Source organism: Syngnathus acus, chromosome 14 (assembly GCF_901709675.1).
Source record: "Syngnathus acus chromosome 14, fSynAcu1.2, whole genome shotgun sequence".
NCBI classification, from domain to species: Eukaryota; Metazoa; Chordata; class Actinopteri; order Syngnathiformes; family Syngnathidae; genus Syngnathus; species Syngnathus acus.
Genome location: NC_051099.1, coordinates 3,947,580 through 3,967,770, shown reverse-complemented (window position 1 = coordinate 3,967,770; position 20,191 = coordinate 3,947,580). Strand labels below are relative to the sequence as shown.

Here is a 20,191-nt window from a genome sequence, read left to right as displayed (position 1 = left end):
CCACTTACAAAAAGTCAAGTCTCATCAGGAGCGTTCCTTCAGGGAGTCACATGCAACCGCCCTCTGTGTGTGTGTGTGTGTGACATAGAAAATAACCCACGTGCTGCAATAAGGTCATGAGTTGATATTTTATTTGAAAAGCGGCGTGTACAAAAGTGCTCCATTTTGTTCGCACTGAAAATGTTTCAACAAAACCAAAGTGACTTTGGGATTCATTCAGTGACATCTCCAAATGCAAAATCAAATCGCAACCTTCACCAGCATTGCGGGAAGCAAATTTTCCAAAACGATATTTGAATGTAACACTTGGCTAAATTGCTAAGAAGCTAATTTTCTTCTGCTCTTTGTCACTATAACTTAGGACTAATACTCGCGCACTGGAAACACACACACACACACATGCGCACACCAACACACACACGTACACAGACTCTCTCATGATGTCTAAAGGAGGTTCCTCGGATGTTCGTGTGGCATATTATGACCTCACAGTTAGGGTTTATTTGTGAGGACCTCACATTTGATAAATAATTCATCATAATCGGCTCACATTTGGTGTGTGTTATTCCTCATCAGCAGTGTTAGAGGTGGGCTGGGTCTTTAGCACATGATGACCTCCTCCAAGGTGCGAGACCTTTCCTTGGCGGAGGTTCTCAGCAGCGTCCGAACTGAAAAAGGTTTCCTTGAGTGCATCTCAACGCTTTTGGCTTAAATGAATATTTTGGTTTGTCTCGAGGGAATCCTGACGACGACGGCGAGGTGCTGACGTCAGCAGGTTGTTGCCGAAGCTCCGACGGAAGGTAGGACGTGTTTGGTCTGGGGTCAAAGTAGCACCGCTGTTGAAGCAATGAGGTCACATCCTGGTTTGCGCTCTCACTTCCTCCTTCGGCCGCAGTATTTGCCCTGACAGCCGCCACCTTCAACAACAACAACAACAACACACATGGATACACAACCATATGTAGTTTAGCGTCATGCTAACATGTGACACAAAAACACAATAGACCTCTGTAGGCTCCAGCTCCCAGCAGGTTCTGCATGGCGGCGTACTTGGCTGCCTTCTGCGCGCTCGCTGTAGCACACATGAGAAGTCAAGAATGTTATTGTGAAGGCTCTGTCGCAATGCTTTCAAATATTACGAGGGGTTTCCCCATTCTTGAGGGAAATGTGCGTAGCTTACATTTTTGTGCAGCTCCCATGTATCCTGCGGGACAACAGACAGGAAGGATAAAAAGTCAAGCTTCCATTCATTCAGTCGTTCTTTCCTTTTCTGACCAAATTCAATTGATTCATTACTGTGACATTTACAGTACGGCAAAAATCAAAACAGTACTGCCTCTTTTGGATTAAATGTGATTTTTTTTACGATCAAGATAAAATGATTTTCCGAGAGGATAATTTGGAAGTGGCCTACACCTTTGCGTGTCAGTTGAAAACAAGTTCCAACAGACCCGAGACATGCTCAAACGAATCAAGGTTTCTTTACCGGGATAGCCTCCAGGAGCTGTTCCACCAAAGCCGTTGATAGCACCCCCTGCTGAACAAACACACACACGTGCGACTGTTAATGTCAGATGTCTGTTAAAATGTGTTTTTCTTTTTTAATCATTACTGCTTTGAATTACTAATTAGGTCCATTCAAATTAAGATGGTAAGCTAGTCCCAAGGTGCACGACTTATATCCGCCTGCCAGTCACTCACCTTGACCTCCATAAGAGCCCGTCCCAGTTCCCCCAGGACCATATCCCCCTGGGCCATAGCTGCCAGGTCCAAATCCATTGGAAATAGCACCTCCTGTTGGAAAGTATGCATGCAATTCTGTTAAAAATATGAAATGTATGTTTTTGTGACTGTCTACAATGTCATGTAGTGTTGCATTACCTGGTTTCTGCATTTTTCTTGTGCCAAATTGTTGGCCACCTATTCCAAAACCACCTGCACTGGCACCACCTGGTCTGAAGCCACCACCAGGTCCAAAGCCACCTGTTCCTGGGCCGGTATTCCCAGCCATAAAGCCTCCTGTGCTGGAACCACCTGGTCTGAAACCACCACCAGGTGCGAAGCCACCGGTTCCCGTGCCAGCGGCACTTGGTCCATAGCCACCTGTTCCTATGCCAGCACCATTGGGTCTGATGCCACCACCTGGTCCATATCCACCTGTACCAGCACCGCCTGGTCCAAAGCCACCAGTGCCATAGCCAGCTCCTCCAAGTGATGATGAACCATATCCTGTCGTATAGAGAGAAAAACTTTAGTATGCCTTAACTTGACATTTGTAATGTCCGAAAAACATATTGTTGTCATCATACCAGATTTAGGCGGCTTCCTCATGTCCAGTCCTGCTCCACCTGTTCCATAGCTCCCAGCTCCTGTGGCACCACCACCTGGTCCATAGCCACCTGCTCCATTTCCAGCACCGCCCAATCTTGCTCCCCCAGCTCCTGTGGCACCACCACCTGGTCCATAGCCACCTGCTCCATTTCCAGCACCGCCCAATCTTGCTCCCCCAGCTCCTGTGGCACCACCACCTGGTCCATAGCCACCTGCTCCATTTCCAGCACCGCCCAATCTTGCTCCCGCAGAGCCAGGCCCATAAGATCCAGGCCCTATACCACCTGTTCCGAAACTTCCTGGACCAGAACCGGCTCCAACTGCTCCAGTTCCATAGCCAGCAGGCCCAACTCTATTTCCACCAGCTCCTGCCCCATAGCCTACAAATAAACAATGTTTCTGTTAGTGTTCTTGATGTGAAGACCTGACTGGATCTTTGTCAATGTCAACATACTTTTTGATGGTTTTCCAGGACTATACCTTGAACCTGAATAAGAGGAAATACCATATCAATTATTTTTCAGGTGGTCGTAAAGAACCATGCTTTCAGAATTTTCATCTTACCACCATATCCCCCCAGTCCACCAGCACCACCAGCACCATAACCTGGTCCTCCTCCCATACCTCCAGGACCTGCTCCAGCAGCTCCTGCTCCAAAGTTTCCAGTTCCACCGATATTACTACCCACACCTCTGCCTCCTGTCTTGGCAGCATAGGCCCCAGGTCCACCACCATAAGTGCCGAGCCCAGCACCATAACCTCCGGGGCCTGTGCCATAACGTCCAAGCCCTGTACCATAGTTTCCAAGACCGGTACCAGCACTCCCAGGACCACCATAGCCACCAGCTCCAAGGCCACGTTGGCCTCCTGCTCCGAATGTTCCATATCCTGAAATGAAGACAAAAATGGAATGAAGGAAATATCTGTCGTCTTTAGAGATCCACAAATGAAATGCAATTGGCGTACCTCCACCTGGCAAAATTCCCGCTCCACCAGCACCATAACCTATGATACATGATAGGTGAAATGTGGAGATTTCTTCACACATTTAATTGACCAAGAATTACTGTGTACTTTGCACATTTGTTCAAGCGCAGCTCACTTTTTCCAGGTTTTGTGAGACCTGATCCAGGCACCATGCCACCTTGACTCGTTCCGACACCTCCTGGACCTCCGCCAACAGCACCTGGCCCGGCTCCAAACCGTCCTTGTCCTCCTCCATTTACACCTGATCCTGTCCCAACTCCGCCTGGACCAACGCCACCACCTCCGGTACCACCATAGCCACCAGGCCCAACCCCCACTTGACTTCCAGCTCCAGTCGGGAAACGTAGACCTGTGAGGAAGGAACACATATTTACGTAATGTCTGTCATTTTATTCAGCAAGTCAAACATAATTGGCTTACCTCCACCTAGTAAAACTCCAGCTCCACCGGCACCATAACCTACAATTGACGACGTGTGAAGTGAATGCATCTTTTACAACTTTTACAACAACACATTTTATAAACAAGTTTATAAGCAGCTCACTTTTTCCAGGTTTTGTGAGACCTGTATCTACTCCACCAGGCCTAACTCCTGGAACAGGTCCAAACGTGCCAGTCCTGCTCCCAACTCCACCTGCCCCCCCTCCAGTTCCACCATGTCCAGTCCCAAATCCTCCGGGACCTCCTCCAGCACCACCAGTCCCTGTCCCAGTTCCTCCTGGACCATAACCACCTCCAGGTCCACCATAGGCACCAGGTCCACCATAGGCACCAGGTCCACCATAGGCACCAGGCCCAACCCCACCCTGGCCTCCTGGTCTGAAATTTCCATATGCTGATCAGCACACAAAAACATTCATTATTGGATGAAGTTCTTTCACATGGAAAAACTCAAATCTAGGAAAGTACAGTACTTTTGCCTGGTTTTCCTCCGAGTCCTACACCAGCTCCATTTGGGAAGCGTAGACCTGAGCGTGAGAAAAGGGTCAGACTGCACTTTTAGACGTTTGCTACTTAAATCTGTGGATAAAATGTCATGGATATACCTCCACCTGGTAAAGCCCCAGCTCCACCAGCACCATAACCTACGATGGAGGACGCATGGATTGTAGAAATATTTTTGAAATTCTGCCTAGATTATATAATTTTCACACAGTTCAAGGAGCAGCTCACTTTTTCCAGGCTTTGTAAGACCGGTTCCTACTCCGCCAGTGCCGGCCCCAATTCCTCCGAGTCCACCAAGACCGGTCCCAACTCCTCCTGGACCTCCTCCAACTACACCAGTTCCGATTCCAACTCCTCCTGGACCTCCTCCAAATACACCAGGTCCGCTCCCAGCTCCTCCTGGACCTCCTCCAAATACACCAGGTCCACTCCCAGCTCCTCCTGGACCGCCTCCAAATACACCAGGTCCGCTCCCAGCTCCTCCTGGACCTCCTCCAACTACCTGGGTGGCACCTCCTCCTCCACCAGGTAAAGCTCCAACTTTGGTCCCGTCTGGATTGTATGCTGTATAGAGGACCACATCCATGGATTTTGATTGTGTGTAAATGTTGTTTCTTTGTTGCTATGAAAATATCACATTGATGAGAAAAGGTATAGGAGGCACCTTTGGATGGTTTTTGTGTTGCCCCAACTGCTATTGATGTGCCTCCTGGTCCAAATCCAATTCCACTTCCTCCTACTGGTCCTGCACTGGTTCCTCCTGTCCAACGTCGACCATCTGTCACTGTATCAGGACGGGCTTCTCCCTCTCCTTCGCCAGGGGTATCGCCTCTCGGGACTCCTTCGCGTAAAGGACCAGCAGAGCTTTATAAAATGCATCCAATTAAAAGGTCTAAGAGTGGTCATGTTCAAATGTGTCAGTGAGTCACCTGGTGGTTTGAGAGGTTGGGCTCCAGGTAGGACCCCACTTGTGCCTGTAAATACAAGACACGGCAGTTAGCTTGTCTTCTGTTAGACACACAGTGGAATCTCAAAAAATCATACCGGTTGGTTGGACAGCTCTTCCCCCACCTGCAGAGAGACAAGATAAGGAATACAAACCATATTGGGAAGTTCCATGCAAGCTTTGTGCGATCCCATCAAAACCTACCGGGTGCCGCTCCTGTGGATCCTGTAGAACAACAAGCACACCTTAGACAATGTCCACAAAGGCAAACAAGCACAATCTCAAAGGTAAACGCTGACCTGGAAGAGGAGTCCCACCAAGACCTGTTTCATAAAAACAACAGCAGCAGTGTGACTAATCCACAGAAATGTCATTTGAAGAATTCTTTGAAATGCCTGATAATAACCTGGTCTTCCTCCAAGGATGGGAATTCCTGTTCCTCCTAGACCATCTCCATCCACTCCTGCACCAAATGGTCTGCCACCGACCCCTGTAGCAATAGCAGTGGATGTATGTGCACACTTTTATGAGTGCTTCACATGTAAAACAACAATGAATGACTAAAAGCAGTTGTTTGAAACGATTTCCCTCGTTTAGACATGAACACGTCCCCCTTTGATTAGCGTTGTGGATCTTTCGAGCTTCCAATGCAAGAAGTTTCAGTTCAACACACCTTCTCCTGCAGCAATGCCAGAACCTTCTATCACACTGCCCGGACCACCCTCACCTGGAATGGAACAGATTGTTAAAATTGAAACGATTGCTTGATAATCTGATGATGTCATTGATAGCCGACAACCAGAACATGATGCGTTGCAGAATTTTAATCTACTTTTTGGAAGTAGAGTTAAGCTATGTAAGATCATTTTATTTTTTCGCACACGGACCTCCATCAAATTCTCTTCCGTCTCTTCCCACGTCAGTGCGAGTCCCACCTGGATCAGTAACAAATAACATGTTAGAGTTCTACAAAGAAATCACAAAAGATTGTGTCGTGTACGTGCCTTCTGGAAGTGGAGCTCGTGTCCCTTGTGTAGTTCCTCGCCCTGACCCAGCACACACTTGGATTACTGACTAACCTCATTGAAATAATATTTTTTACGCAGACAGAACCTTACCACCGGGTCCAGTTGTTGCACGAGTAGCACCACCAGTATTGGTTCCGTTCATGTACACTCTAGTGCCATTGACTGGAGCGCCGGTGCCACTTCCTGGACCTGGTTGCACTCCACCTGGTAGACCTACAAAATGACATCATGATTTCAATTCATTTACCAGTCAATGTCTTCCTTTCAATAACTTTAGACTTCAAACTTGTCCAATTTCCTACCATATTTGTCTGCTTTGGATCCAGCTGTCCCGAAACCTGACAAGACAAATCAACAACATTGTGTCACCCCACCACCGAGTCCACCTTGTCCGCCTCCGAGTACCCCACCACCGAGTCCACCTTGTCCGGCTCCGCCTCCGAGTCCTCTACCACCGAGTCCACCTTGGCCGCCTCCGATTGCCCCACCGCCGAGTCCACCTTGGCCGGCTCCGCCTCCTAGTACCCCACCGCCGAGTCCACCTTGTCCGGCTCCTCCGCCGAGTACCCCACCGCCGAGTCCACCTTGTCCGGCTCCGCCTCCGAGTACCCCACCACCGGGTCCACCTTGTCCGGCTCCGCCTCCGAGTACCCCACCACCGAGTCCACCTTGGCCAGCTCCGCCTCCGATTGTCCCACCGCCGAGTCCACCTTGTCCGGCTCCGCCTCCGATTGCCCCACCGCCGAGTCCACCTTGTCCGGCTCCGCCTCCGATTCCCCCACCACTGAGTCCACCTTGTCCGCCCCCGAGTCCACCTTGTCCTACACCCAGCACACAGATCATTTATAGGAACTGGAGCAAATACAAAATCATCTATTAGAATGTTAATTTGAATGAAGCAATCGAATATTTGTACCATATTTGGCAGCTTTTGAGCCAGCGCCATATCCTGTGAATGACATTTTGTTTAGTTCAGTCATAGTTAGGATTTTGATGGTTTCCAGACAGTAATTTGAACCTGGTCCATATCCAGTTCCTGTCCCTGCACCGTAGCCTCCACCTGGCCCAAAACCTGTTCCAGGGGCGACTCCAGTGTTGTAACCACCTTGTCCATACCCGGTTCCACCTGTCCCCAATTGACACTCATTATTCAGGACAGGCAACAGCACGACAGATTGAATATAAATAGTTGGACAAGGTTTTACAACTCCTTATACCTCCGGCACCACCCTGTCCAAAACCAGCAGGTCCTCCACTGGTTCCAACACCAGAACCAGGCAGTCTTGCACCCGCTCCACCACCTTGTCCAGAACTTGGTCCACTTCCAACACCAAGTCCTCCTACACAGGACAAGTTTACTTACAGACCTCAAATTGTAATCAAGTATTGGTAATTGTGTTCCTCTTACCATATTTGTTGGCTTTGGCACCTGCATAACCTGAAAAATTAAGACCCATTAGCAACTAAGAATAACACATTCGTCATTAGTCCATAATTAGTTAATCTTGATTAACTAATCTTTGACTTTGACTTATTTTCTTACCTCCTGGTCCATATCCAGTACCTCCAGGCCCAACTCCTGCCCCTGGTCCGTAGCCAGTACTCACACCACCTCTTCCAGGTACAAAACCTGTACCAGCTCCCCCAGGTCCAGTAAATCCCCCTGCGCCACCAGATGCTGCTGGGCCAAACCCTGCTGCAGTACCACTAGGTCCAAACCCTGTCCCAACACCACCAGGCCTGACTCCTCCTGGTCCGTAGCCTGTGCCAGCACTAGCAGGTCCAACACCCCCAGTACCTATACCTTGACTCCCCAGTGTTCCACTCATCATACCTATCGGGGGATGTTTTGTTATTGTTATAAATACATCCAAACAATAAATGTGCACCTGACTTATCTTACCATATTTACGGGCTTTGGCATTGGCATTGTATCCTGAAATATGAAGACAATGTAATTGGAAAAAATGTCAGACGGGTGCTTGAGTTATTCCAACAGAAAATTGAGTCATAATTACCCCCAGATCCAGTTCCTGTTCCTCCTAGTACTGGTGCAGCTCTTCCTGGTCCTGTACCGGTACTACCCGGCCCATAACCTCCTCCAACAGGTCCACTGCCAACACCACCGAACCCAGTTCCAGCAGCACCGGGGCCATATCCAGTACCACCTGTCTCAGTGCCCGCACCACCTGGACCATATCCAGCACCACCTGTCCCAGTGCCCGCACCACCTGGACCATATCCAGCACCACCTGTCCCAGTGCCCGCACCACCTGGACCATATCCAGCACCACCCCTTCCTCCTGGTCCACCAAGGCCTCCGGTTGCACCAGTGCCGACACCACCAGACTGCCCTGGACAAGGTTTTTGGCGACATGTCCTCAGACTTGAATTTTTTTAAGGTTGTTAAATTGATAGGATGCCAACTTTTGGTGAATATGTCTCACCATATTTGAGCGCTTTGGCTGACCCAGGACCATAACCTAGGGCACAAAGCATTCATAGATTTACGGACTTATCTATTTCTTCATGTATGCTTTCCTTTGTAAAGCAACACTGAGAAATTTGGTACCTGTTCCAGCTCTGCCGCCATATCCAGGAACAGCTCCAGCTCCACCTGTTGTTCCAGTTCCACCCCCATATCCAGGAACAGCTCCTGGTCCGCCACCTATTCCAACTCCTCCTCCATATCCAGGAACAGCTCCAGGTCCACCTATTGCTCCAGCTCCGCCTCCAAAACCAGGGAGACCGACCCCTCCTGCAGGTATTCCAGCACCACCTTGACCAAGGGCACCTGCTCCAACTCCACCTGGTGGACACAATGAGGTTAGCTCAAGCATTTATTATTTTGGATGTTGTCAAAGGGATAAAATTGAAAGAAAGTGCCTTTACCATACTTGGCTGCTGCTTTGGCTGGACTTTTTGACTTGCCTACTCCTGTTGAAGTGAAAATCCATTTTGGGTCTGTCTGTATTCACTAATCGGGTTTTAAATCAGACTTTAGTTACCTGACTTGGGTGATATGAGAGGGTACCCACGAAAAACACCTGGCAGCTGCTGTCCTCGACCATCTTAAGAAAGAAATTCATTATTGACTTTCCGTGTGGGTATTGTCATGATAAGATATTTGCCGTTTGAATATATGCTCTCACTTACTGTCTGCACCTTGGCCGAGTACCCCGCCACCTGCAAGGTAGAAGACAACACTTGAATTTGTAAGATATGCTCCACAGAGCAATGGCAGATTTGAAATGGAGTTCACACCTGTCTGCGGCCCAAGTCCATTTCCTGTTGCCACTCCAGGGACAATACCTCGGCTTAAAAAATCTAGTCAAGAGAAATCAAAAATTTTTATTTGTTTGTGTTTCAATAATTTGGTGTATTTAAATCTGTGTCTTTAAATATACCTTGACTTGGTACAAATCCACCTTGGTATAGTCCAGGAACCCCTACACCTGTATGAGAGCAGAGGCCAATTTTAGCAATCAAGGGCCCCAAACTGTCCTGTATATAAAGTGACCTGGTGTCATATATATAAAATAACGAGTTGTCCTCTATAGCAATGTACCTGGAAGTTGTTTTGATGCTTTGCTCCCACTCTTCCCACTTGAGCCAACTCCTGCACCTCCTGGCACAAGCCCTGCTCCCCCTGGTACAAATCCTGCGCCGCCTGGCCCGAACCCTGCACCCCCAGGCCCAAAACCTGCAGTGCCAGGTCCAACCCCTGCACCTCCTGGCCCATACCCTGCACCTCCAGGTCCAAAACCTGCAGTGCCAGGTCCAACCCCTGCACCTCCTGGCCCATACCCTGCACCTCCAGGTCCAAAACCTGCAGTGCCAGGTCCAACCCCTGCACCTCCTGGCCCATACCCTGCACCCCCAGGCCCAAAACCTGCAGTGCCAGGCCCTGCCCCTGCACCCCCAGGCCTTACGCCGGCACCTCCAGGCCCAAATCCTGCGCCACCAGGCCCTACGCCGGCACTTCCAGGCCCAAATCCTGCACCACCAGGCCCAACTCCTGCACCTCCAGGTCCAAATCCAGCCCCTCCAGGCCCAAATCCAGCACCCCCTGGTGCAACCCCTGCACCACCAGGTCCGAATCCTGTTCCCCCTGGGGTGTAACCTGTTACCACAATCAGAATTATATTCCTCTTTTTGAAGCAGTAAATAAATAAACATACATTACTGATCAGGTACCTGATTTAGGAGGTTTGGGTCCAGTTCCACCAAGTCCTGGGTACTGGACACTGCCGCCTTGGCCGTAACTTCCACCAAAGCCACCTGAATCAAAAACAGACTTGGTTTATTTTCCATTCAACGTGATGATATTGCTCGATTCTGATGACAGGATGATGTAAATTTGAACGAACCTCCAGGTACGAGGCCTCCTCCGGTCCCTTGACTGGCACCTTGTGATCCAACCACACCCCCTTGACTTCCTGGACCAAAACCAGCAGCAGAGGCTCCCCCGGGCCCAGTTCCATAACTTCCAAGACCGCCTAATCCAAGTCCACCTGCACCCAAACCTCTACCCCCGGTTGCCTGTCCTGGTCCAAAGCCTCCATTGACTCCTCCTTGGCCAGCATAGCCGCCACCTTGAGTCATGTTTAGAATAATTACCAGGATCATTATATACAGTATGTATGAAAGAAAAATATCTAAGTACATAAATAGAGACGACTGCGCACAAGCAGGAGAAGAAAGCCTTACCTGTTTTTGGAGGCTTTACACCTGCAAGAAGTTTGAACTATTAAGTAAGTCTTCTTAGACAATTGCACCACATGAAATAAGAATCATCATTTGAGTTGAATTTGTCATACCAGCTCCATAACCTCCCTCTCCACCACTGCCTGGACCGTAGGTGCCAGGCTGGAATCCTCCTGGACCTTGACCAACAAAGCCACCTGAGCAATACAATTTTAAAAGACAGAATGCATATAAATGCTAAAGACTGACTTCTGGTTTTATTTCAATAAAACTAAATGCCCCAACCTCCTGCTCCTCCTTGACCAAAGCCTCCACCAGCAGGACCGAATCCTGTGCCTGCCCCACCTTGTCTGAATCCAGTTCCTGCTCCAGCTGAACCGTACCCAGTTCCAGCACCGGTGCCAGTTCCAGCTGCTCCTCCAACACCAGCGGGTATCACACCTGTACACAGATTCCATTTAATGTCAAATCAGATGAATTTTCTGCGACTGGCATCATAACTGGAGCAGGAACTATTTTTCCTGGAAACATGAATATTAATATTGTACGAGTCATTACTCTTTAATGACTTTGCTAGCACAAAGAATTTTATTGGGAAATACCAATTTGTAAAGACCAAAAATCACCCAGGTTGCGTTTTGTGTGTGTGTGCACGTGTACATGTGCGTGTGTGTGTGTCTACATGAAATAAGCCAGAGTGGTCTGAGTGGAGAAAGCCCCTCATCCAGAACACATGTTTTTACTTCTGCCGTTAATTGAGAGGCTTGTGTTGTGTTGGATGTAACCCGAGTTCCATAAATAGAAAGTTAGCTATAAAAGGAAAGCACAATTGTACACCCCCCCCCCCCCAAAAAAAAAACAGTCTGCAGGGATTCCTAAAGAATGTGAATGACTCGTCTGATTGTAACGTCATGTAGCATTTCAATGCGTACCCCCTGGCCCCAGGCTCCCCTTCGCCAAAGCCCACCAAGGTTCTGCCAGACCCCCAAAACTCGGAATTATATGAATTTTTCTGGACAACTGGACTCTCACAATGGGAACATAATTCATGCATTCATTGCATCACTACTGTTAGTGTAAAAGATGCCAAGACATGTTGCACTAGAAGACAAATTCATGTCCACTTGTTTGTTTCACCCAGTTTGCATCAAATTTACAGCTGTATAGTTCTCGAGTGACTGTACATAGTTCTGCCTTAATATTTAGCAATGATTTACACCATCACTCGAGTGAAGTTCGAGTCAGGTATTGAATGCCATGGCATGTGAGCAAGGAGAGCCATGGACTGAATGGCACAAATACAAAATGAAAAGACTCGCAAGGAGCTGCTGTCGACCACAACTCGCACCCAGACACTCACGCTCGATTTTTATTTTTATTTTTTTATTCGTCAACCAATTTCATAATAGTTAACATGTTTTTAATTTCCATCCATTAATTGAAAAAGAGGACCGTGCACATTCAGAAACATCAATTCAGTCACTGGTATGATTTGTAACGACCATCAATTCTCAAGAGTTGAATTTGATCATTGATGAGATATCGATTCATCACCTTTGAGAATTCTAAAGCATGCATGTGATCTTTACAGAGGAAAAAGCGACTTACCTCCTTGCAGCGAGGGTCTGCACAACGCCAGGACCACCACCAGCAGCATCAGCACCGGTGGGCTGGCGTCTCTCAGGTACCAGCGCCTCATCCCTCCTGCCATCCTGCTCCCAAATGTCGTGGCCCGCTCCAAGCCGGCCGCTTTTATCCCTCCTGGCTTCCAGGAGGGGGATGAGGGGGTGCCTGTCGGGGAGGGGGGTCCGAAGCGGCTTTAATTGGAGCGCAGACGCTCACGCTCAGATAGACAAGCCGAGAAAACACATTGAATCATTTTGTTCAAACAAACACACCCGTACAGTACACTTTTATTTGCCTCCGCACTGCCAAACACTTTAAGAACATGGAGGGGGGGGGGGTTCTTGTGGGGGGTGTCTGAGGGAAAGGGAGACTCTAACTGGACACTTTAAGACCAGTGGACCACAACCAGCATAGATAGATACAGTTGCTGGACGGATGGACGGATGATGAAGATGGATGATGAAGTCCATGATGTTTGTGGAAAAGCAAGCACAGTCGCGTATCGATTAGCAGATTTTCGAGATCGGTTCTGATTGGCCGGATGAGGCGGCTGGGGCATCTGGGTAGGACGCCTCGAGGATTCTCTTCTTAGGTTGGGATCAAATGCAGGGTTGGGCACATGAACAAAGGTCATGTGAGGTCACATGACCTGACTTGTCTGCTTTGAAGGACTTAAGTGAAGCTCGGTGCTTCAGCACCATGACCACAGGTGTGTGCACATGCGTGTGCGCGCTTGCTACCTGAGCCGCCGTACTTGGTGTGCGATGATGTTCTGCGTCTGCTCTGTTGCGTTGATGTCAACGCATAGCTATGTGCTGAAACACGATCCAATTTCAGGAGAAAAAAGAAATGCTAAAAAAAAAAACGTCCGCTCGCTCACAGCCGTGGTTACTTTGTTCAACTGCGTGTGATGAAACATGACAAGCCGGCAACGTGGCCAGCACCTCCGATGATGTCACCAAAGAAAAAAAGCCTATCATGCATCCGCTGGACGGGAACTGTCGGCTGCGCTTGACTCTCAAGTGGCTTCAGTCAGCTTGTATCTCAAGCTCACGCTCGCAAGTCAAAGCGACAAGTGGGCACAGCTTGTATGTGGAAAAACCGTTAAGATGACTCACTCGCATCTCAAAGCGTCGCCGCCGCCCGTAAAAGGGGAAAAGAATGGCCTCGTTCAATACTTAACAGTCAAAGCATTCACATGCACTTTGCTGCACTTTCTCCATTGTGTGTGTGTGTGTGTGTAGCAGTGGAAAGCTGTGCTCACATCCTCGAGTGTGTGACATCATGGCAGTCACACCTGCAGCAGTCAACGGCGTCAACATGTCAGCAGCATGTGTGCCGCATGTTGTGGCGTTGAGGCGCGTGCGTGTTGACAAGCTGCATGTGCGGGGCGAGCCAGCGTCCTCACAGAAGGATGCGGTGGTATCGCCAAGCCCTCGGAGATGGCCACGTTTGTTATGAGCGAGCGTGACACAGCGTCCATTCATGGCGCCGGATTGCGTCGTAAAGGCTGGCAAATAAGTTGTGGTGCCGGCCGGCTCCAAGGAAGTGACCTCCTTCCACTTGTTTGCTCGCCATCCTGCTTTGCTGTTTGTCGCCCTGCAAAAACAGCTTCGCACACAAGCCACCTTCTTGTGTCCTTCTGCTAGACGTGCGCCGCTCGTACGACGTGACCCCCTCCAGCCAGGATTTCTTCTGCGGTGGGAATCCCTCCCTGTCAGTCGGCCATTGTGTAGCACTCTTCAAACGTGCAGGAATGGATGTTTTTTTTTCTCAACATGTAGACAACACAAGGCATCGTCAAAGAGAAACAGTGGCAAGGTCTTTTGGCCTTTCAGGCTCCTCCTGTGGAAAAGCCTCTGATTGACTGACAGCTCATTTGACTGTTTGATTGATTGATTGGAGAACTGTCCCAATACTTTAGTGGCTGTATTGTTGACACCATGATGGATGATGTCTGCGTTCAATGTTTATGTATGGCGTAGTTCGAGATTGCCTGTTGTTCCAACCCTCTCGGGAGGTGGTGGGGGGGGGTGTAGCGCGTGGTGGGGGTCCTTATGAGTCATGGGAAGGATCTGCGAGCCACGCCGAAATCACTCTCATCAAAAATTTCACTGAGTATCAGCCAAGGCCAACGTTTACATACGATATGCTAGGCTAGCGCGATGTGGCGCCGAGTCAAGACGCGTTGGCGCCCTTTTGCCGCAGTCTGCCCTTCATCAACCTTATCGCGCTGCTGTTTTTCTGGACGTAGGCGTGCTTTGTGCACTTGTACCCTCAGGCTTGCCCAGTGGGGGGCCGCCCCGTCGCTGGCTTGAGGCTGCGTCCTAATGTAGACGTTAGCTAACGTCTGCTGGTTTTTGGAGCGCTCGCGCATTCCTCAGTGCGACAAAATGACAACTTGTTCCTACTTTGCAGCTACTTTTGCATTGTGGGGGATTCTCAGCGTACAGTACGTCTGGAAACAATTTGACTTGTGTCGTTGTGACAAACGTCGCATGTCATCAATTAGCATGATGCGTCATCGCATATTGTCATGAGCCCTTAAGACTCATCATGTTGTCTTTTGTTGTCGCCTGTCCTCAAGAATGTCCATAAGGGCTGTCACATGGGCTTCATCCCATAATGTCGTCTGCTCGTGGTACGTTGTGGCCTGTTTTCACATGTTGTGGCTTGTTGTCATGTGTCATGTTTTATTGCTTTGTCTTGATGCCTGTGTTATGTTTTTGCAGGCTAGCAGGTTCACCCCACGGTGCTTTGCTCATGTGTGCCATGACAGCGCGCAAGGCGGCGCATGCACGCGGTGACTCAGCTTCGAGATGTTTACGAGTCTGTCCGTTCATTTGCGCAGGTGCTGAAAGTGTCAATCAAGTCCACCCGGGTCCGGCGGCGACCCGGCGGCGGGGGTTCACGCAACAGGAAACGGAGCTCAGGTGGGTGGCACCTTTTTTTTACAAGCAGACTGAGATTGGATCGGACGCCATTACGCATGTTGGAAAGTCTCATGATTCATGATGAGCTTTATTTGAGCAACAACATCCATCAGGCCGTGGCAGCTTAGCAACATGCTAACAACAACAATAATAGGACCTCCAAAGTCCAACAACATTTCCTGCAACAACACCACACAAGGACAGGTCAGTTCCCAACTTTTGGCGGCAACATTTGAATAATAGCAACGATCGCTTATCTTACTCTGCGACGGCTCTCGTGAAGGAAGACTCAATAATGACACACGCAACGCATCGCTCGTCAATTTGCCTTTCCCTGCTAGTCTAGAAATTCCTCAAAGATGGCGGCCTGTCTGCACGACACCGGCCTGCGGTTTTGCTTTGCCGCCGTTTGTCTTGGCGCCGAGCAGCGTCGGGGCTACCAGCGGGTCGTGAGAAGCGCTGGACAACACAGGCCAGCGTGTCGCTGCGCCGATGTGTCACATTTGCTGCCCCAATGGAGCAAACATGTTTTTGTTTATCTGACAGCGAAGCTGCAAGTGTTATCGTTGGCGTTGGATAATCTTTGCAAAAGTTTCTCTCACGCTTATCACGGCTCGCAAAGTCCCACGTTGCCATGGATGGGCGACGCCATCCCATACAGTGACTCCGTTATAATTTGCTGATAGATTCGTTTTATTGTCACATGACTCTCTTTCACCAACCCTGACACCATTCGGCCAATCAAACGCAGCCAACCAGTCCCGAGTCATCAATTCATTGAAAACAAATCGACAAGATGAATGGATTCATAAAATCGTTAGCCGCAGCCCTGATAGCGACATGACCAGCTAGCGAGCTAGCTAGCTTACTCGCGTATGTGTGTCAAACGATAGATTGCAGCTGCTTCTTTTCTGTCATTGGTGGCCCCTGAAAGCCTTTAATGAAATCAAAGTTGTTGTTTTTTCTTTTTTGCAAACAAGTGGCGCTTTATGTTGAAGACCTGCTTGAGGAGCGGTGTGTGAAGGAGTGCGTGTGTATGTGCATGAACAACACTGCTGGCCGCCGCACACAATGACGACACTCTGTAAACACGTTAACGTGAAGTGTGAGCCGTCCCGACTGGGGGGAGTGTGGGGGGGGCTTCTTTGGCAGAGTGTTGGTAGTGGGGGGTGCTTTGGGGGGTACGCGTGGTGGGGGTCAGCTTGTCTGCAAAATATTTAGTTTTGTGCGGCAACCGCCAGTGAAAAGGTGAAGCATGGCCGGCGGCCGACTTCCTTCAGCTTGTAAAGTCTCGGCCTGACGTCAACATGTTCGTGTGCACTTTATGCTACATGTCGATTATATGATCAGCTTGGAAAATCACGATGATCCTGTGGAGTGAAACAAAAAGTTTGAAAGCAACGGTTGTTGTTGCTGCCGTGTGACGTCACATTATGTTTGTCGCTGCTCAAGACAAAAGAAAAGCAAAGTGAGTAAATGTAAAGCACTGTGTGGGGGGGAGGGAGATGATGTCACAGCCCAGGGAATATCTCCCAATCCCTCCAGACTTGATGTTTGCGTCTAGCAAACTGCTAACACATTGTTACCTTTGACCTTTGAGGGCCTCCAACACGGGTTGGTGCTGATCCACTCGCACGCGCCACAGCACATCAAACACCAAGTTGGAGGGCGGAGGGCTAGAGCGGTCTTGTCCAAACCACCAATCAGTCAGATTTTGACCTTTGTATGAACTTCCACATCTAAATGGTCACTTTCAATGCTTTTGTTCCAGGTCTTCTTGACTTTTCACTTGTGAGGCTCACCGGAGTTGGATGAAGCCAAGCTTGTGACATCACCCGAGGCCTCTACGTATGAAGACAAAGGTGATTTTCACAAGCTTCTGGGACACATTTCTTCATGCGTGCGTTTTGTAAGTTGTCATGTCAAGTCGCTTGTTAAGCAGGAAGGCGGACACTTAAGCATGTTTGACCAGCTGAACATTTCATCGTCGGCGTTTTGTTTCCAGCAAAACTGAAATGATTGATGAGGTTGAACGCTTGCTGATGATGTCACACTATGACATCAGTACACACACACAACTGCAAAGACTTGTACAAGTGTTGTTTGTGTGGAGACAAAGCTCCAGTTTCACGAGTTGAACGTGACTGTAACTTCTTTTCGGACGCCAACGCTGGCAACACCCTTAGCTAAGCCGAATTTACGTCAGCGCTCTGCTTACCTTTTAAATTTGACATAATCGTGACATCTGCTCCCATTATCATGAGCAGAACTTCAACATTGAGGTATTAAAAATCCTACTCCAGCACAGAGGCAACAGGTTGACTCGCCACTCCACACAAGGAGGTTGGAACCAAACATGCTAACCGCTAGCTCTCGTATGAAGCAATCTACTTCATTCAATTAGAGTCTCAGGAAGGTCTCACGTGTCTTCTGGCTTTGTTCTCGAGCTCTCGACTGATGTTTGATTGACTTCATGTGTTGCCTGTCGTTCTGTGCTTAGCCCCGCCCACACCCTACACACAAAGCAGAATGGAGACATTAATAAGAACCATATTTGGTAACCTGCAAGTCAAGTCTCCCTGTTAGGGGGTACAATCACGTGACTTCCATCCGTCAATCAGTGCAAAGTACAACAATGCTTTTGTTTGACAGGAAGGCTTCAAAAGACCAGCGTAGCGTAGTGATTAAAGATGAAATGCGACTCTGAAACGTAAAACTCGTTCACTATATAATCTGCATTTTTTCCTATGGTTATCATCGCTTTTGGATCTCTTGAAAAAGCATTCCCATCTGGAAATGTGACGACAAAGAAGAAGAACAAAAAGTTGTTATTGTAGCAAACGTGTGATAAGGAGCTTAGCGTGTTGTTATTGAAAACACAACATACATGTGGAACGTCACATGTTCTGCAAATATTTGCACTGTGTGTCAGCCAGGAGATTATGTGCGGATAAATATTGTAATATTTGATACAAGGCGGCAGGGTGATAATCACAATCATAATAGTAATGAGTTGGTGCGTGTGCGCATGATGACGTGATTGCACGAGTGAAGTCATTGGAGAAAAAGAAGAGAGAAGGCAAGAAGTTGGCTTGGCTTTCGCTGCCCTAAATGGCCGACACGCCGCTCACAGGAAGCTCCTCTCCGGGTTTCCTGTCTGCCAGACTCACTGCCAGACTCATATTTACCTTTACTTGATCTGCCCGTTAAAAATAAAAAATTACAGATATATGCATTTACATCATACATGATACTAAATATGAATAAAAAAATAATGTGTTTCAAAATTTGCCCTCCCTCTCTATTGTCGTTTTCATGTAGTCTATAGATCGGTGCTGAGAACTTAATTAAGATGTTTGATATTGTTTTGGTGCTTGTGACGTTAAGATACAAACGCGGAATTTTTCAAATTGCTGGTTTGTCCCTGTTCCTCTGCCGTAGGAAGTACATGACGTCATCAAACTGGGACACGCATTGCATCGTGAACTATGAAGAGCAGGGGCATGTCCAGATGTCTCGGGTGACCTTGTAGTTCCTAAAATTGGTTCTCTCAAAACGTAAGTTTGGCCCTCACGTCGCGTCACGACCACGTTTCCAAACATTTGGTAGCCAAGGCTACCGTGAACACCACAGCAGCCTGAACGCCCCGGAGAGTTGATTAGCATTAGCACGCAGTGCGTCCAGAAACTATTGACTTTTGTCTGACTTCCGGCTGACATTGGTCTCGTTTCGTTTGAGCAGAAAGAAACAGACGAAGAAGTATGTCGGTCAAGCAGGCGTCTGTGCACGCCAAGTGGATCATCGGCCGAGTCATCGGAACCAAAATGACCAAGACTGCAAAAGTACGCGTCACTCGGCTCGTGCTCGACCCTTACCTGCTCAAGGTATGCAATAACGGCATGGCCAAATAATAATAATAGGAATAATGACATGTGGCTGCTCGTATGTGCAGTGATGTCATGTGAACATTGGTGATGGTGTTAGCGAGCAACGTTTCAACTGTTCCTCTTGGTGTTGATGTTGTTCAGTACTACAACAGGAGGAAGACTTACTTTGCGCACGACGCACAGCAGCAGTGCACAGTGGGCGACGTGGTGCTGCTCAAGGCTCTGGCCGAGCCGCGCTCCAAACACGTCAAGCACGAGCTGGCCGAGGTGGTCCACAAGGTGGGCCGTGCCGTGGACCCGCTGACGGGCAAGCGGGTGGCTGGCGTCCAATTCCTGGAGCCGCTGGATAACCTACACGTCGACTGCGAGACTTTGGCCCACAAAGTGCAAAGCTTGAACATCTCAGCGGACACGTCGCATTAATGCTTGGATGGTTTGACCATTGTATGAGGATTTTGTGGAGCGCTCCGAACACAATTCTGGAGTGTCAGAGGGAGCTGGCATACTCAGAGACAAGCAACTCCAACACTGGGAGAACATGCCACTGGATTTGAATACATAACTGCACAACTATGAGGCAGTGCTAATTGGTCGGACCTCAAACGGGGTATTTGGGAAGTATTTTTTATGGCTTTGTTCCATGACAAAACTGCATAGTCAAGTCCTATGGAGATCATTCAATAATAGATTACAATAAAAAGCTCACGCACTGCAGATTTGTTTTATGCAACTAATGAATAATAATGCATTCTCAGGTCAAATACGTTTTCAATTAATCAGTGGATTTAAAAAAAATGCTTT

At 48.6% G+C, this 20,191-nt stretch overlaps 2 protein-coding genes and 1 long non-coding RNA gene across 3 annotated transcripts; 1 reads left to right on the top strand and 2 right to left on the bottom strand.

Annotated features, from left to right (window-relative positions):
* Nucleotides 1-62: 62 nt before the first annotated feature.
* mrps17 (mitochondrial ribosomal protein S17) lies at nt 63-20,151 on the top strand. Its single transcript, XM_037269963.1, has 7 exons — nt 63-800; nt 12,536-12,628; nt 15,422-15,503; nt 17,275-17,365; nt 18,945-19,060; nt 19,245-19,387; nt 19,532-20,151. Exons 6-7 carry the CDS (start codon nt 19,265-19,267, stop codon nt 19,811-19,813), a joined length of 405 nt encoding a protein of 134 aa, XP_037125858.1. The 5' UTR covers nt 63-800; nt 12,536-12,628; nt 15,422-15,503; nt 17,275-17,365; nt 18,945-19,060; nt 19,245-19,264; the 3' UTR covers nt 19,814-20,151.
* Nucleotides 110-10,130, bottom strand: elnb (elastin b; the record flags this gene model as incomplete). The annotated part of the gene is made up of 43 exons (XM_037270081.1): nt 110-917; nt 1,007-1,072; nt 1,181-1,204; nt 1,487-1,537; nt 1,702-1,794; nt 1,882-2,229; nt 2,310-2,711; nt 2,786-2,818; nt 2,896-3,219; nt 3,298-3,336; nt 3,434-3,667; nt 3,739-3,777; nt 4,233-4,286; nt 4,365-4,403; nt 4,492-4,827; nt 4,928-5,104; nt 5,193-5,237; nt 5,308-5,334; nt 5,414-5,434; nt 5,509-5,532; nt 5,616-5,699; nt 5,883-5,936; nt 6,097-6,144; nt 6,214-6,255; nt 6,328-6,450; nt 6,540-6,575; nt 6,864-7,058; nt 7,154-7,186; nt 7,256-7,363; nt 7,455-7,577; nt 7,646-7,675; nt 7,781-8,071; nt 8,141-8,173; nt 8,256-8,489; nt 8,532-8,591; nt 8,685-8,720; nt 8,810-9,046; nt 9,130-9,174; nt 9,246-9,308; nt 9,394-9,423; nt 9,502-9,564; nt 9,645-9,692; nt 9,806-10,130. Coding segments are annotated over 43 exons (4,761 nt in total), but the record flags the coding sequence as incomplete, so codon positions are not given.
* Nucleotides 10,157-10,719, bottom strand: LOC119133807. The gene is made up of 3 exons (XR_005100195.1): nt 10,608-10,719; nt 10,435-10,518; nt 10,157-10,360 (listed from the first exon to the last, which is right to left on the bottom strand). It is a non-coding gene; the product is annotated as an uncharacterized LOC119133807 (long non-coding RNA).
* Nucleotides 20,152-20,191: the final 40 nt, after the last annotated feature.

What these genes read in the sequence shown, in the direction of transcription:
- mrps17 (XM_037269963.1), top strand. Translation starts at nt 19,265, where the DNA reads ATGTCGGTCAAGCAGGCGTCTGTGCACGCCAAGTGGATCATCGGCCGA. An exon ending in TCGACCCTTACCTGCTCAAG is followed by an intron (nt 19,388 to 19,531) that starts GTATGCAATAAC and finishes GATGTTGTTCAG; the next exon opens with TACTACAACAGGAGGAAGAC.